General features: G+C 44.3%; 1 protein-coding gene across 2 annotated transcripts in view; it reads left to right on the top strand.

The window, feature by feature from the left end:
* The window catches only part of CYFIP1 (cytoplasmic FMR1 interacting protein 1), a 75,828-nt gene extending 60,493 nt beyond the window's left edge, over positions 1–15,335 (top strand). For both annotated transcript variants that reach the window (XM_070463916.1, XM_070463918.1), the window contains exons 23-30: positions 1,889–2,032; positions 2,291–2,381; positions 4,901–5,031; positions 8,667–8,739; positions 9,269–9,363; positions 10,082–10,320; positions 10,746–10,893; positions 14,531–15,335. In XM_070463916.1, coding sequence (XP_070320017.1) covers positions 1,889–2,032; positions 2,291–2,381; positions 4,901–5,031; positions 8,667–8,739; positions 9,269–9,363; positions 10,082–10,320; positions 10,746–10,893; positions 14,531–14,695 — 1,086 coding nt within the window. In that variant the 3' untranslated portion in view covers positions 14,696–15,335. The remainder of the gene's footprint in view (positions 1–1,888; positions 2,033–2,290; positions 2,382–4,900; positions 5,032–8,666; positions 8,740–9,268; positions 9,364–10,081; positions 10,321–10,745; positions 10,894–14,530) is intronic.
* Positions 15,336–16,185: the final 850 nt, after the last annotated feature.

The following is a 16,185-nucleotide window of genomic DNA, read 5'->3' as shown; positions in this document are numbered from 1 at the left end:
ACTCAGAGATAGTGAAGGGCAGGGAAGCCTGGTGTGCTGTCGATGGGGTCACAAAGAGTTGGACACTACTTAGCAACTGAACAACAACAGCTCCTGAGGATATTCATTCAGAGCTGAACAACCAGCCTTGCTAGTCCAGGTCTTCAGAATCTTCTTGTCTTGATGTAGTTCTCTGTGTTTGTAGAGGAAATATTTAAGACAGTTATAAGAGGGGAAGGGGAAAGAATACAGAGACGTAAAAGGAGGAATCCTAAAACACTTCATTCAAAAGTGGTAACTTATATAACCTATAACTTACATAATGTATAATATAACATATACATTACATCCTCTGTCCGTGGAATTCTCCAAGCAGGAATACTGGATTAGGTAGCCATTCCCTTCTCCAGAGGATCTTCCCGACCCAGGGATTGAACCTGGCTCTCCTGCATTGCAGGCAGATTCTTTACTGTCTGGACCACCAGGGAAACTCATAGGTTAATTCATAGGTTAACTAACGTGACACTTGGAGCATCACTGAGAGACCTGTGCAGAGAGATGCTCTCAAAAATACCACCGTTACGTCACAACAGAGTTCAGAAAATGTCTTACGTGACCCACAGGAAGACAAGAAGAAAAAGCCTACTTAAAAATCAGTAATTGCATTGTTTGTAAATGTTTTATATATAAGTAGTCTAAAAGACAGTTTGAAGGGAGAGATTGTGGATTAAAAAGTATGACTGCGTAAGAAACTCACTTCAAGTCAATGATATAAGTAAATTAAAAGTAAAAGGATGGAAAAAGATGTACCACGCATCAGGGGCAAAGAGGGAGGGGACATAACATAATGATAAGGTCAAGCCCCCAAGAAGATATAGCAATCCGTAATGTTTTTGCACCAAACAACAGTTTCAAAATGCTTGAAGCAAAAACTGACTAAATGAAAGGAGAAATTAACAACTCCATAGTTGTAGTTGGGGAAGTCAACTTTCCTCTCACTTAGTAATCAAAAGAGTAAGTGTTCAGAAAATCAGCAACAAAGAAGAACAAGCACCACCAACTAGCAGGATCTCACAGACATGTGTAGAACATTTCAGCCAACAACATCAGAACACATGTTCTTTTCAAGTACCCATGGAGCATTCTCAAAATAGACCAGGTCCTGGGCATTAAAACACCCTCAACAGAATTCAAAGAATTGAAATATTACAGAGTGTTATCTTCACTACAGTGACCTCAAACTTGAAATCAGTAACAGAGATGACAAGATCTCCAGACACTGAAATTAATATATTTCTAAATGACCCTGAGGGCAAGAGGAAGTCTCAAGGGAAGTAAATCAGAATTTGCAGAGTGCAGCTGAAGAAGTGCTGAGCGTGAAATACATAGCACTGAATGCTTAACATTAGGAGTTTCCCTGACGGGTGTGCAAACACCCCCAGAGAAACTTGGAGGCCTTATCTCACCAGAAACTACCCTGCCTACCTTTCTTGCCTGCCCACCATGCAGGGGCTGCTGTCTCCAGCTCGCTGGTACCCACTGTCCCATCAGAACCTATTGTTGGGCGTCTCCCTTAGGGGACGGAGAGCAGTAATATGCGGGCAGCAGTGAGGTTCTAAGATATATTCATTTCTCATTCCAAGACCTCAAAATAGTTTCTGTAGTTTAATAAATGTTGGAAGACCAAATGGTTTTGTTTTCTTCCTTCTGTTTTAGCGAGCTTGTTTTCATATCTTCAGGTTGAAAACATAGATACCAATGAAGGCAGTCTAACAGGTTCTCTGGATCCCTGCACCCGAGGGCACTGTGTGCTAATGCATGTAGATGTGGATTCTTCACTTTCATGTGTGCATGGGGCTAGACTGAAGACCTGGCAGCTTCATGAAGCACTAATGTTCTCTGCCCCCAGGCTTTAAACCTGGCCTATTCGAGCATCTACGGCAGCTACCGGAACTTCGTGGGGCCCCCGCACTTCCAGGTCATTTGCCGGCTGCTTGGCTACCAGGGCATTGCAGTGGTCATGGAAGAGCTGCTGAAGGTGGTCAAGAGCCTGGTATGTTTTCCTCTGGTGGGCTTCCTTCCCAGGGCTGGGGCAAGGATTCCGTACCCAGTTCCTGTGTGGCGAGGGGCTACCCACCCCCATCAAGGTTGCTTTTCTTCTGTGTGTGAGATTTCCTTTCCAGCCAAAGTGATTCTCAGTCCTGGGTCATTACCGTGCATTTTACTAACAAATTTGTTTTCAAAAGTCCCCATCACACCGACAGCCTGCAGGGTAATGTGGCTGGTGGTTGACACAGACCATCTCTCACAGCTGCAAGGCACGATCCTACAGTATGTGAAGACGCTGATGGAGGTGATGCCCAAGGTCTGCCGGCTGCCGCGACATGAGTACGGCTCCCCTGGTGAGCACAGCGTCGCTCTGGGGCGCACGGGGGTGGGCAGTGTCAGCCCTAGGCCACTTAAGGGAAATCAAGTTGGAAATTACTGGTAAGGATCAGATCTGCCTTCCCCAAGTGGGAGAAGGTGGGAAGCCCAACCAGAACCTGATTGTTTCCAACAGAACAAACCAGCCTTTCAACCAGGAGCAGGTGTGCGGGGGTGGGAGAGCTGGGTTGGGGGGTGACAGTGCTGTGAGCCCTGTGCCCCTTGGCTCTCCTACAGTCAGGATCTTGCAAATCACTGATGAGGGAGGGGCAGGGAGCTCCATTGCCTGGTCCAACTGCCTGCCTGTCTTCAGCGGCCCGGCCCCAGGGGGACCCCGTGCAGGGGGCCGCTTCCCAGACCATGCCCCTTGTCTGTCTCGGTCCGGCAGCCTGCCTCTCCTGAGGGCCTGTTTCACTGACTGGCCAGCTTCAGGGCCCTCAGGCAGCTGTGGTCTTTGGGGTGCCAGAAGAACCTATGTGGCCTGACCAGAGTGGATTTGGGGCTTTCTACATGGATAAACTTCATGACCTCAGAGAGCTTCTTTTGTGATAAAATTGAACTACAAGAACCCTTGTCTCTTAACAAAGCTGCATTTTATCTCATATCTGTTAATACTTTATTGAAAGCTGGAAAACTATCTTGTTGGTCACCAAGGAGATACTGTCCTGATAGGCAGCTGACTGGTGTGGTTGAGCCCCTGGGTGTTCCTGGCACCACTCAGTGCTTTTGGTGTTTGAGGAGACAGTGAGGTGACCCATTTGGCCACTGGGAAGGGAATAACCATTGGTATGTCCTGGCTTAGAGAAATCTCAGAAAGTAGACGAGTAATGTTGGGATAATAAAATTGGTGCTCAGATCCTTATTAGAGGTGGATATTCTAAATGTCAAAGACAAAGCCATTTAGGCCAAATCCAGAGCTGGCGTGGGGGAGAGCTGCGGACTTCCGGGCTGGTTCCACGCGTCCTCACCCAGCGGGCGTGGCACCACTGTGGAGGTGGTGCCGTATTGCTGAAAGGACCCCCGCACTCAGGCTCCCGTGGGGTGGACCACCAAGAGGAAAGGATGGTCCCTCAGGCAGGCAGGGCTGTGGGGTCATTGTGGAGTGCACTCAGGGCCTGACCTGATGGGATGAGAGGTTTGAAATCTCTAAGTATCCAGCATTTTTCTGTGTTGTTTTGCCTGTTCTGGGTCTTCTGTATGACTATAAATTCTGGAGTCAGCTCGGGGATTTTGACTGTGTCAGCAGTGAATGCACAGAGTGCTTCCTAGACTTTATGGTTCGCATCTTTTGCAACCTTATGACAACATCCAGAACCTCCAGGAGAGTGGTGAAGATGTGCTGTCTTTCTCTGGAGCTCTGAGAGAAGGCATACGGATTCACCACATGAGTATGATGTTAGCTACAGGGTTTTTGTAGATGTCCTTTATCAGATTAAATACATTCCCTTCTATGCCTGCGAAGGGATTTTGAATTTTATCAAATACCTTTTGTACCTCTGCTGGAGATGAGTGTGGTCTTACTCCTTTATTACAACATGATGCCTCCTCTGAAGGTATACACAGAGTTCAGAGATGTTGCAAATCTGGTTCCAGCCAGCTGCAAATTATCACAATAAAGCAAGCCATATGCATTTTATTTCCTGATGCATATAAAGTTATGTTTGTACTATGCTATGGTCTGTTAAGTGTGCAGTAACACAAGATACGCCTTTTAAAACATACATATCTTGGACTTCCCTGGTGGCCCAGTGGTAAAGAATCCACCTGCCAATGCAGGGGACACGGATTTGATCCCTGGTCCAGGAAGGTCCCACACGCCCTGAAACAGCTAAGACAGTGTGCCACAGGCGCTGAGCCCTCACTCTGGGGCCTGTGCTCCAGAAGAAGAAGCCACCGGAAGGAGAAGCCTGCACGCTGCAATGAAGAGGACTCCCTGCTTGCCACAACTAGAGAAAGCCTGAGTGCAGCAATGAAGACCCAGCACAGCTGTAAATAAATAAATAAAACTAAATACCTTAAAACACGTCATTGCTAAAGAATGCTAACCATCATCTGAACCTTTAGCAAGTTGTGATCTTTTTGCAATAATATCAAAGATCCCAGATCACCATGACAAGTATAATAATAATGAAAAACTTTAAAATATTGTAGGAATTATCAAAATCTGATAGACATGAAGTGAACAGATGCTATGGGGAAAATGGCACCTATAGATTTGCTTGACACAGGAGTGCCACAGACTTTCAATTTGTAAAAATAATATCTGCAAAGCACAGAAGAACAAGCTGTGCCTGGATTGGGTTGACAGGCTTTGGAACGGAGGACAGGATCCAGGCGGTGGAACAGGAGACAGGGCCATCTCCTTGGTGGACAGGATGGCAGTGTCAGAGTCTCCCGTCAGCACGGGCGCTTCCGGCTGCGGACTCCAGGCTGCGCGCTGTCATGCTCCCGCCCATCTCGCCTCTCCCAGCCCCACATTCATTCTCTCCCACTGCAGGCATCCTGGAGTTCTTCCACCACCAGCTGAAGGACATAGTTGAGTATGCAGAGCTGAAGACGGTGTGCTTCCAGAACCTGCGGGAGGTGGGCAACGCTGTGCTCTTCTGCCTGCTCATAGAGCAGAGCCTGGTGAGTGCCAAGCGCCACCGGGGCCCGCATCCCACCAAGCCCCTTCCGCCTCACGGATGACAGAAGAGACCATTCTTTAGATGCTTCATTTAGTGGCGTTATTAAATGGGGGAAGGAGAACAAGTGTTGTAAAATACTTTTCTTTTTTTTCATGGTTACTTAGACTTTAATTTGAATTTGTTTCCTACAGTTGAAAAACAGAAATGCAGTAGTTCATTTAAGAATGTTTTACTGTGTGAACATTGTAAGAATGTCTTATATAGTATTTACCGCATCTAAATTAACATATACGACATACACATAATATATAAAGCTGCTGCCTGGGAGAACTGTCTGTGATGGAAAATTCCATAGCTGAGGCTGTTGAGACCTCAGAGTGGGGCTCCATGTGACTGAAGAACTGAGTTTTAAATTTCATTGAATTTTAATTTTTTACATCGAAATAGGTACACATGGCCCATGCCTGCTGAGGTGGACAGCATAATAAAGCAAACATTCGGAGCCCAGCAACACCAGGAAATCATGCGTGGGGCACCCGCAGTCCCACTGCCTGCCTGCGGGGGCGCCCTTCAGCCTCTCCCTCTGTCCCTGTGGTCCCGCCAGCTGCCCGCTCTGCACTGGAGCCCTCTGGAGGCGGCCTCACTCTTCCTTTCAGTTGGCCCTGGGGAGCGGCGCGTCTTCCCTGCTGCTGGGCTCTTCACCTTCTGTTAAATGTTCCATTTGTATCCTTTGTCCATTCTACTATAACTTGTGTATCTTCTGTGCGTTTCATGCAAATGCTAATATCGTTGTGTATCGCTCAGTCGTGTCCAATCCTTTTTCGTGACCCCATGGACTATAGCCCACCAGGCTCCTCTGTCCATGGGATTTTCCAGACAAGAATACTGGAGTGGGTTGCCATTTCCTTCTCCAGGGGATCTTTTCGACCCAGGGATCAAACTTGTGTCTCCTGCATCAGCAGGCAGATTCTTTACCACTGAGCCACCATGGAAGCCCAATACCTCTCCCTGATTTTAGCTTGTCTTTTCACTCTAATAGTGGTGATGTTTGAGAAACTGATACTCCTGATTTGACTACAGTCTCTTTTCTGTGGTTCTTATATACAAGCACTTCGTCTATCTCTTCAAAGAAGTCCTTTCCTCTCTAGGAATCATAAAGACGTTCTTTCATATTTTCTTCTAAAGATTTCAGGTTTTGTTTCTACATTTAAGTTTATAATCCTTCTGGAGTTGGTTTTCGTGTGTAATGTGAGATGTAGGTGAAGATTCTTTTTTCCTCATGGGGCCACCAGTTGTCGCTTCTCCAGCGACTGAAGGAAGACTCCTTTCCTTGTTGGTCAGCAGTGTCCCTCTGTCATCCTTCAGCTTTCTGTGGCTGTGCCAGTCTGTCTCTTGGTTTTCTTCCTCCTCCTACGTGTCTATGTCTGTCCATGGCTTCTAACGTGCTGTCTCACTCATGGTAGCTCTAACTAAAGTGTTAACCCCTGGTAGGACATGCCCCTTACCTTATTCTTCTTCAAGCACATGCTTCCTCTTTGTGGATCTTCGCTCTGCTCTGAAAGTGTGAGAATCAGCTTGGGCCAAATACCCTGAAAAAGCACACTTACATTTCAGTGGGAATTGTGTTACATTTCTAGCTCTATCTGGGGAGATCTTTGCTCTGGTACTTCTTAAAGCAGTCTCTTCTCTCTCTGGAGCCTTGGCACCTTGGCAGAGGCAAGGTGTGTTGTGCAGTGACCTGGGCCAGGGTGTTCCATATACTGTGCAGGGTGTGGCAGTCAGACTGCAGGCCTGAGGGGCTGAGCCAGTGGACCAGGCACCTTACACCTGGTTACTCAGAAAAGATATGTTGGCTCTCCTGTCAAGGAGCCCAAGTTCGGGTGCAGGGTACAGTCTCTGGTCAGGACCTGCATCTCCCAGACTCAACTCTGCCACTCTGCTCACAGAAGACCTTTTCCATGTGGTGCCAGAGGTGGGCAGCTCCCGGGCCCTCGCTGTCCCACTGCCTGCGACTCAGCCCAGCTGCTCCCTGCAGCCGGACTGGTGGTGCTGGGCCAACAGGCAACTCCCCAAGGAGCTGGTGTCCAGGGCAGCCGTGCTCCAGGAACAGCTGAGGGAGAACTGAATCTTTTACCTAAATACACATGAATTTTTAGCAGCAAGATAAGTTAGGGGAAATTCTTTTAAATAGTAATCACTCATCATGAATTTTAAATATTTAATACAGGAAGAGTCCCTTCATGTGTAACTTTTCCTGAACACATACATAAAATGCAGTATCTCATCTGTGTGTATCCACGCCCATCTCCGCATTCCTTTTTTCGTTTGACAGTAAATCTGGAGATCATTCCACATTAGTAAGTGGTGACAATCATCAGCCTTTTTCAGCTGCATGATACTCCACAGACATTACTCTCTAGTCTGTGTTTGCGTGGTATTCCTCCTGTGTGAAGAACTTGTGTTCTTTCTGGACTTGGGCATAGGAGGTGGGGAGGGGGGTGGCGGTCAGCATCCTTTTGGAGGGTTCTGGAGGAGCAGGGCTGGCTGGCTGACTGCTCTTCCAAGCTTATGTTAGGTGACGACAGGACCTTTACATAATGGGTAGAGAAAGCCTTCTCTTCCTTCTCTTGGTCTTAGTTTTGCTATCATCTTTGTGGAGATCCTCAGAATGGAAACTCTTTATCAGTTAGTATGTTTCGATTCTCTGATAACCATTTCTTTGTTTAGCAGTTTGTTTTATCAAGATTTCAGGATGGGTGTAGAGTAGGAGGCAAGAGAGCCCATTCTCATTTCCTGTCTTTTTGTCCTGTGGTGAGCACACCTCTGTCTTAAGGAGTTTCCTTGTTTATGGGCCCTCTAACTAGGGAAGGGCACCCTTCTTGACCATCTTTGGGTTCATGGTGGAGTTCTAGATGTTCTGTAACCCCTTTGATATTTTGCTTTTTTCCATAAGGGTGGTGTCATCTGCATATCTGAGGTTATTGATATTTCTCCAGGCAATCTTGATTCCAGCTTGTGCTTCATCCAGCCCGGCATTTTGCATGATGTACTCTGCATATAAGTTAAATAAGCAGGGTGACAATATACAGCCTTGACATACTCCTTTTCCAATTTTGAACCAGTCCATTGTTCCATGTCCAGTTCTAACTGTTGCTTCTTGATCTGCATACAGATTTCTCAGGAGGCAGTAAGATCGTCTAGTATTCCCATCTCTTTAAGAACTTTCCACAGTTTCTTGTGATCCACACACTCAAAGGCTTTTGGCGTAGTCAATGAAGCAGAAGTAGTTGTTTCTCTGGCATTTTCTTGCTTTTTCTGTGATCCAACAGATATTGGCAATTTGATCTCTGGTCTGTGTTTAAATTAATCAAAATGAAAATTGAGTAAGTAAAAATGAAAATTCAGTTCCTTAGCCACATTCCAAGTATTTAATCACCACATGTTGCTGGTAGCTACCTGGACAGAACAGCAAGGGACATTTCCACCAGAGCAGACACTCCAGTTGGGCAGTGCTGCTTGCAGTGTTTATTTTACACAAAATGACAAAGATGGGCCTTGTTTTCAGCATCTGATTTCTTTGTCCATCTTTACTTTGAGATAAGCTTCTTCATGCAGCCTTCTTTTTCATGGTTCTAGTCTCTAGAAGAAGTATGTGACCTGCTGCACGCAGCCCCTTTCCAGAATATCTTGCCAAGGGTCCATGTGAAAGGTGAGCCAGTCCTCTGACCAGGGTAGGGACACATGTCTGTGTTGCCAGAGAGTTCTCTTTAGTTAAAGAGCCAGCTTTGAGTTTGCTTCCTGTTCAGTCACATCCTGGAAGTAAAGTTAAATGAATATTGAATAATGGAAGTATTTAGGATGGAAGTGTTGTATCTTGATTGTGTTTCAGAATAGCATGGGAGCAGGGGTATTGGGTATATATGAGAGGAGAATGCCATGAGCTCATGATTGTAGCAACAGATAGTCGCAGAGGATTCATTGTACCGGGCTGTTTTTGATTACATTTGGATTTTTCAGTAAGTTTTAAAAAGTTTGAATATTGAGCAAAGACTCAGTTCTCTGTTTGAGTTAAAATAGCAGATGAGCCAGTTCCATAAAAGAATTTTCAAAGAGAACCTCTATGCATAGTGTTAAACATTTATTTGGTTTTTTTTTTATCTTTTTTTTGACAAAATTAAACTTGTGCAGTTGTTATTCATACAAAGGAATAGATTATAAAATATTTTTTTCCACCGTAGAGGGAGAGAGACTTGATGCGAAAATGAAAAGACTAGAATCAAAGTACGCTCCACTGCACCTTGTCCCTCTGATCGAAAGACTCGGAACTCCACAGGTAATGCAACATGCTGCTGTGAGCTGGGCTCCCAGTTGGGTCGGTCACTGGCAGGGTTGATGGACTCTGGGTGAGACTTAGTCCTAAGGCATCAAGAGATTGCATGGGCCTGCTCAGCCACTCAGGCCTGAGTTTCCGAGTGAGTTTTATAATAGGACCTTGTCACAGGGTGGCGGGGCACTTTGAATGAGCTAACACGTGAAAGGATGCAGAACATCACCTGGCAGGTGAGACGTTCACAGTACACATTGCTGTTTTTGTTGTCTGTCCCTTCATGAAGAAAGCTTTCTAAGAACAGAAGGCAGGGAGGAACTTAAGCTAGCTACATCACAGTCTCAACCTGTTGCCATTTTGTATGAGATAATTCTTTGTTTCGGGGGGACTGTCCTATGAATTGTAGGACATTTAGCAACATCCCTGGCCTCTACCCACTAGATGCCGCTAGACCCACAAGCTGTGATAACCAGAAGTATCTCCACACGTTGCCATTTCTCCTCAGGAGATAAATCCCTCCCTTAAGAACAACTGTGCTTGACAGTTCTATTTAGTCTGATAAGACATGTAAGTAATAGCTGACATATTTTGTTGATGTTTATTTCTAAAAACCCTCCTCTTGCAAGCTGTGATAGTTTCCAGTGAGTCAAAAACAATACTGGAGTACTTTGACTTCAGCATTCTGGCTGCCTGCCATGCCTGTGACATTTTGTCCTTTCTGCAGCAAATTGCGATAGCAAGAGAGGGGGACCTGCTGACAAAGGAGCGTCTCTGCTGTGGCCTGTCCATGTTTGAAGTCATCCTGACTCGGATCCGGACCTTTCTGGACGACTCCATCTGGCGCGGGCCTCTGCCCAGCAATGGGGTCATGCACGTGGATGACTGTGTTGAGTTTCACAGATTGTGGAGTGCCATGCAGTTTGTCTACTGCATTCCTGTGGGAACACACGAGTTTACAGTCGAGTAAGTGAGTGCTCAGGGAGGGGAGATAGGAGGGAAGCTGGCGTTAGGCTCACACAGAGGACCACTTTCCTCTGGAAATGGATCCCCATATTGCTGAGCTGCAATAAAGTGGCTTAAGTATGGGCTGTTACCTGATGCCTAGGAAATGCTTCAGGGCTGGGCTTCTGGAGTTTTCTGAACTGATGGAAACTTACGCAAGTCAGGTGTGTATTTTGCTAGACAGGAGGACCAACACTTCATGAACTCATTCTTCATGGTGGGGCCTTGATCTAAAAAGAGGTTGAGAAACAGTTTGCCAGAGGAACCCGGAAGAGGTGTTTACCAAAGCAGGGACACACCTCTGCTCCTCACTCCCTGCAGGACACATAGGTGGTCTGGCCACTGGCATCTGATCACCCGTTCTACCTCCTGCTTCTTGTCTCCAGGCAGTGCTTCGGCGACGGGCTCCACTGGGCTGGCTGTATGATCATTGTGCTCCTTGGGCAGCAGCGGCGCTTTGCTGTGCTGGATTTCTGCTACCATCTGCTCAAAGTCCAGAAACATGATGGCAAAGATGAAATTATCAAAAACGTGGTATGTGGAAGCTTCACAAAGATAGACACTTTCTATTAAGTTTTTTTTTTTCTTCTGGGAATGTTTCTCATCTGAGGACAAAAGGTGCCCCCAAGTGAAACTTTCTTTTTACTCCCCAAATGAATCTAAATAGAATTAGTAAGCAAAGGAATCTGGTTCCATTTTCCTTCTATTTTCAAGGTATCTAGATCTACTTCACATTATAGAGCCTGTAAGATCTGCGTTTTCAGTTTATTGGCATACTCTTCAAGTCTTCTGGCTTCCTTCATTAAAGATCTTTTTAGGTTTGTCATTTTATGGATTCTTTGTAATTGAATTCCAGAAAATACTTATTATCTTTTCAAATATTTTAGTTTTTCTTCCATTTGGGGACTTCATTAGACATGTCTATACTTCAGTTCAGTTTAGTCACTCAGTCATGTCTGACTCTTTGCGACCCCATGAACTGCAGCACGCCAGGCCTCCCTGTCCATCACCAACTCCCAGAGTTTACCCAAACTCATGTCCATTGAGTCGGTGATGCCATCCAGCCATCTCATCCTCTGTCATCCCCTTCTCCTCCTGCCTTCAATCTTTCCCAACATCAGGGTTTTTCAAATGAGTCAGCTCTTTGCATCAGGTGGCCAAAATATTGGAGTTTCACCTTTAACATCTCCTTCCAATGAACACCCAAGGACTGATTTCCTTTAGGATGGACTGGTTGGATCTCCTTGCAGTCCAAGGGACTCTCAAGAGTCTTCTCCAACACCACAGTTCAAAAGCATCAATTCTTCTGCACTCAGCCTTCTTTATAGTCCAACTGTCACATCCATACATGACTACTGGAAAAACCATAGCCTTGACTAGACGGACCTTTGTTGACAAAGTAATGTCTCTGCTTTTTAATATGCTGTCTAGGTTGTTCATAACTTTCCTTCCAAGGAGTAAGCGTCTTTTAATTTCATGGCTGCAGTCACCATCTGCAGTGATTTTGGAGCTCCCAAAAATAAAGTCAGCCACTGTTTCCACTATTTCCCCATCTATTTGCCATGAAGTGATGGGACTGGATGCCATGATCTTAGTTTTCTGAATATTGAGCTTTAAGCCAACTTTTTCATTCTCCTCTTTCACTTTCATCAAGAGGCTTTTTAGTTCCTCTTCACTTTCTGCCATAAGGGTGGTGTCATCTGCATATCTGAGGTTATTGACATTTCTCCTGGCAATCTTGATCCAGCTTGTGCTTCATCCAGCCTAGCGTTTCTCATGATGTACTCTGTATATAAGTTAAATAAGCAGGGTGACAATATACAGCCTTGACGTACTCCTTTTCCATTTGGAACCAGTCCATTGTTCCATGTCTAGTTCTAACTGTTGCTTCCTGACCTGCATATAGGTTTCTCAAGAGGTGGGTCAGGTGGTCTGGTATTCCATCTCTTTCAGAATTTTCCACAGTTTATTGTGATCCACACAGTCAAAGGCTTTGGCATAGACAATAAAGCAGAAATAGATGTTTTTCTGGAACTCTCTTGCTTTTTCGATGATCCAGCAAATGTTGGCAATTTGACCTCTGGTTCCTCTGCCTTTTCTAAAACCAGCCTGAACATCTGGAAGTTCACAGTTCACGTATTGCTGAAGCCTGGCTTGGAGAATTTTGAGCATTACTAGCCTGTGAGATGAGTGCAGTTGTGTGGGACTTATCATCTCTTGTTTTCTACACCAGAGGTTGGGTACAGCATGGCTCAGCTGGGTCTTCTTCCATTTACAGTTTCACAAAGCCACTATCAATGTGTCTATAGGGCTGTGTTCTTTTCTGGAGCCTCTAGTTATGGATCTACTTCCAGACTCATTCAGGTGGTTGGCTCCATTCAGCTCCTTTCCATTGGAGAGCTAAGTACTCCATTTCCTTGCTGGTTATTTAGCTCACATCCCTTCTCATGCTTTCCACATGACCCCTTCCAGCCAACATGATCAAGTCCCTCTCACAGTACTAATCTTCTAATTTTGTGCCACATCTCTGCTGTCTCCAGCGGGAGAAAGTTCTCTGCTCGTATAATTGGATCCACCTGGGTAATCCATCCTAGTTTTCCTATTTTGAAGTCTATAACCACCTGACTATATTTATTTGCAAGGTCCCCTTTGTTATTGGAAAGTAATACATTTACAGGTTCCAGGAATTTGAGCATGGACATCTTTGAGGGTGGAGAAGGCAATGGCACCCCACTCCAGTACTCTTGCCTGGAGAATCCCATGGATGGAGGAGCCTGGTAGGCTGCGGTCCATGGGGTCGCTAAGAGTCAGACACGACTGAGCGACCTCACTTTCACTTTTCACTTCAATGCATTGAAGAAGGAAATGGCAACCCACTCCTGTGTTCTTGCCTGGAGAACCCCAGGGACAGGGGAGCCTGGTGGGCTGCTGTCTGTGGGATCACACAGAGTCGGACACGACTGACGTGACTTAGCAGCAGCAGCATCTTTGAGGGACCACTCTACCTCCCATACCTCCATTTCCTCGGCTCTCTGGGCTGTACTCAAGTACTCACTTGATTTAACTGACTTCACCTGTGTGATCTGCTGTGTTTTTAACTTTTGAAAGTCACTAGTTTATATTTAAATGTTGATTTCCTTCTTCAAATCTTGGTAGTAATTGAAATTTTATCTTCACAGAATTTTTTTCCATTTTTGTTTCTTTATACATCTAGTCTAAATATATAAAGAAATAAGTCATCCTATCAGTCTTTACTTTTCAGTTCCAAGATCTCAAGTTGTATCTGAAACTCTGAAATGTTTATTGGATTTTATTTGGCAGCTCTTGAACTTAATTTGGGATGCCTTTCTCCCAGGATTTCCATTTACTGCTTATCTCCCAGAATTATTGCCAATTCAGAACCACTTTTAACTTCATAAGAGGTCCTGGCTTGGTGGAGAGCCTGTGAGTCTAGTCCACCTTGCTTAAAGCCCAGGCTCTCTCTTCATCCTACCCCTGCTGGTAGCATTGTCTCTGAGGAGCCTGGCTTCTCTCTTACTTCTTGCATAGGCAAAACCAGCCGTGCTTTAAACTGGAATAGACTTTAAAGTTTGTTCTGCTTTTGTTTTTGTGTGGTTTTTCTAATCTAGTTATATTATAGCAGGAAGTGAAGTGAAGTGAAGTGAAAGTCGCCCAGTCATGTCCAACTCTTTGTGACCCCTAGTCCATGGAATTGTCCAGGCCAGAATACTGGAGTGGGTAGCCTTTCCCTTCTCCAGGGGATCTTCCCAACCCAGCGATTGAACCTAGGTCTCCCACATTGCAGGCCGATTCTTTACCAACTGAGGTATGAGGGAAGCCCATTATAGCAGAAGGGTCTGTCAAAGCATCATGTCCACAATAACTGGAAATTACTTGTGTTATATTAGTATACTGGTCTTCATCTTTACATTTCTAGCTTTTAGGACACCATAGGTTCTCAATACCTGTCTGTTGAATAAATAGGTCTGTAAGTTTTACAAATGAATCTATAGTAGCATGAAACCAACAGAGAAATGTTGCAAAATATATTCCAGTAGTTAGAGAGATGGTCTGTATCAGTAGTTGGCTGCACTTTTTCTAATATGAAAATCCTGACATATTTTGAAGCATGAAGAATAAATAGCAGCTATCCTAATTTTAATTATTGTAGCCTTTGAAGAAGATGGTGGAAAGAATTCGCAAGTTCCAGATTCTAAATGATGAAATAATCACTATCTTGGACAAGTACTTGAAGTCAGGCGATGGAGAGAGCACTCCTGTGGAACACGTCCGCTGCTTTCAACCACCTATCCACCAGTCCCTGGCCAGCAGCTGAGGGAGTGTGTATCACCTGTTTTTGAAGAGTTCCAGTACTGACTGCATTTAAGATCTAGAAGGGCATGTTTTTCTTTCCATAAACTATTTAGTGGGATTTTTAGGAACTATTTTTCAGTATTTCTGTGCCTGTTAAAATAAGGGGGTGCTTTTCAATCTAAAAGCTTGATTTTATAAAATTGACTTATTTTTCTACACTAAAATTGTATATACTTTTGGTAATTGGAAAATCTGAGAATGTTGACTGCAGATTGTTGCCATCATGTTTTTACAGAATCATTTTCCATTTTTCTATGGAATGTTCCAACAGCTAGCTGTCATGAAGTGCTGCTGAGTTCATCCATTTGTCCTGTTAACAAAGGATCTGTAACATTTAAGGAAAGATTTGTGAATTTAAGCAAGAAACTTAATACCAGCTAATTGTAATAAAACCCGTTACCAATTAGAATTAATGATTAGCTTTTGTTGAGGGATTTTTCTGATTTTTTTATGAAAACCTTTTCTAAGTCATTCCCCTTTCCCTTTTTGTGCGTTTCAGAAAATAGTGAACTTGGTTTCTCTGTTCCTACTAAATCCAGCTGTAACAAAATCTAGTTTGTGACAGGATTTAAAGGTTGCAGAAATAAAACTAATGGAACCTGCTTGCGTTCGTTCATTACGGTGGTCCTGTGCGCCCTGCCCTGGCTTTGGTAAGGTGCTTCCCCTACTTGCTTGCCTGCACAAACCAGGCTGAGTCCAGGTCACCTGCAGCCATGAAGGGACATATCATGGTGGTTACTTCTGTATGGTTTTAAAAACATTAATACCAAAGTCCAGGTGCACTATCTATGGCACCAAAAATAAAGTCTGTCAACTTGGTTTTACTGTTTAACCTTGACTTAACATAAACAGAAATGTTTCAGAAAAAGTAACCTTTGTGAAATAATAACCCTGGGGCCACTATTCTCTTGCAGATTAAGAGGTAGTATTTGTGCTCACCCTATAGTGGAAGTATAGAATATGATGAAAAATTAAGTTAATGAGTAAATGTAAATAATTCATGAGTTTTATAAGACTTAATTTTAAACTAAATAAAAATTTTAAGTGCTATAAGATGTTAAATTATTACAAATTTATTACTATAAAGCTATGCATTCTCAACAAGGGCAATATCACACCCAAAGGGGTGAAAATTGGTTTTCATCTATTGTATACAAAGCATGGATGTAGTTACGGTTTAGTACATAAGCAAATATAGAATATATCTGTGGTATTAAAATTACATGGAGAGAGGCAGTTAGGAAAAAAAATGTCTACAGAGGCTCCTTAGAAGATAAATAATAAAACACTAGGAAAATGGAACGTGTTTCAGAGACCTGGAAAGTGTCAACTCTGCCCTGATAAGGCCAGTGAACAGTGAAGCTCCCGTGGGTGGCTGCTTACACAGTAGACCGAGCTTTGTGACTGGGCAGGAGCAACAGGATGGAAACAGGCCTGAGTTCTTCCTACCTA

This window comes from Odocoileus virginianus, unplaced genomic scaffold, assembly GCF_023699985.2.
Source record: "Odocoileus virginianus isolate 20LAN1187 ecotype Illinois unplaced genomic scaffold, Ovbor_1.2 Unplaced_Contig_9, whole genome shotgun sequence".
NCBI classification, from domain to species: domain Eukaryota; kingdom Metazoa; phylum Chordata; class Mammalia; order Artiodactyla; family Cervidae; genus Odocoileus; species Odocoileus virginianus.
The sequence above is the reverse complement of the archived record's forward strand: the minus strand, read 5'-3'. Positions and strand labels throughout refer to the sequence as shown.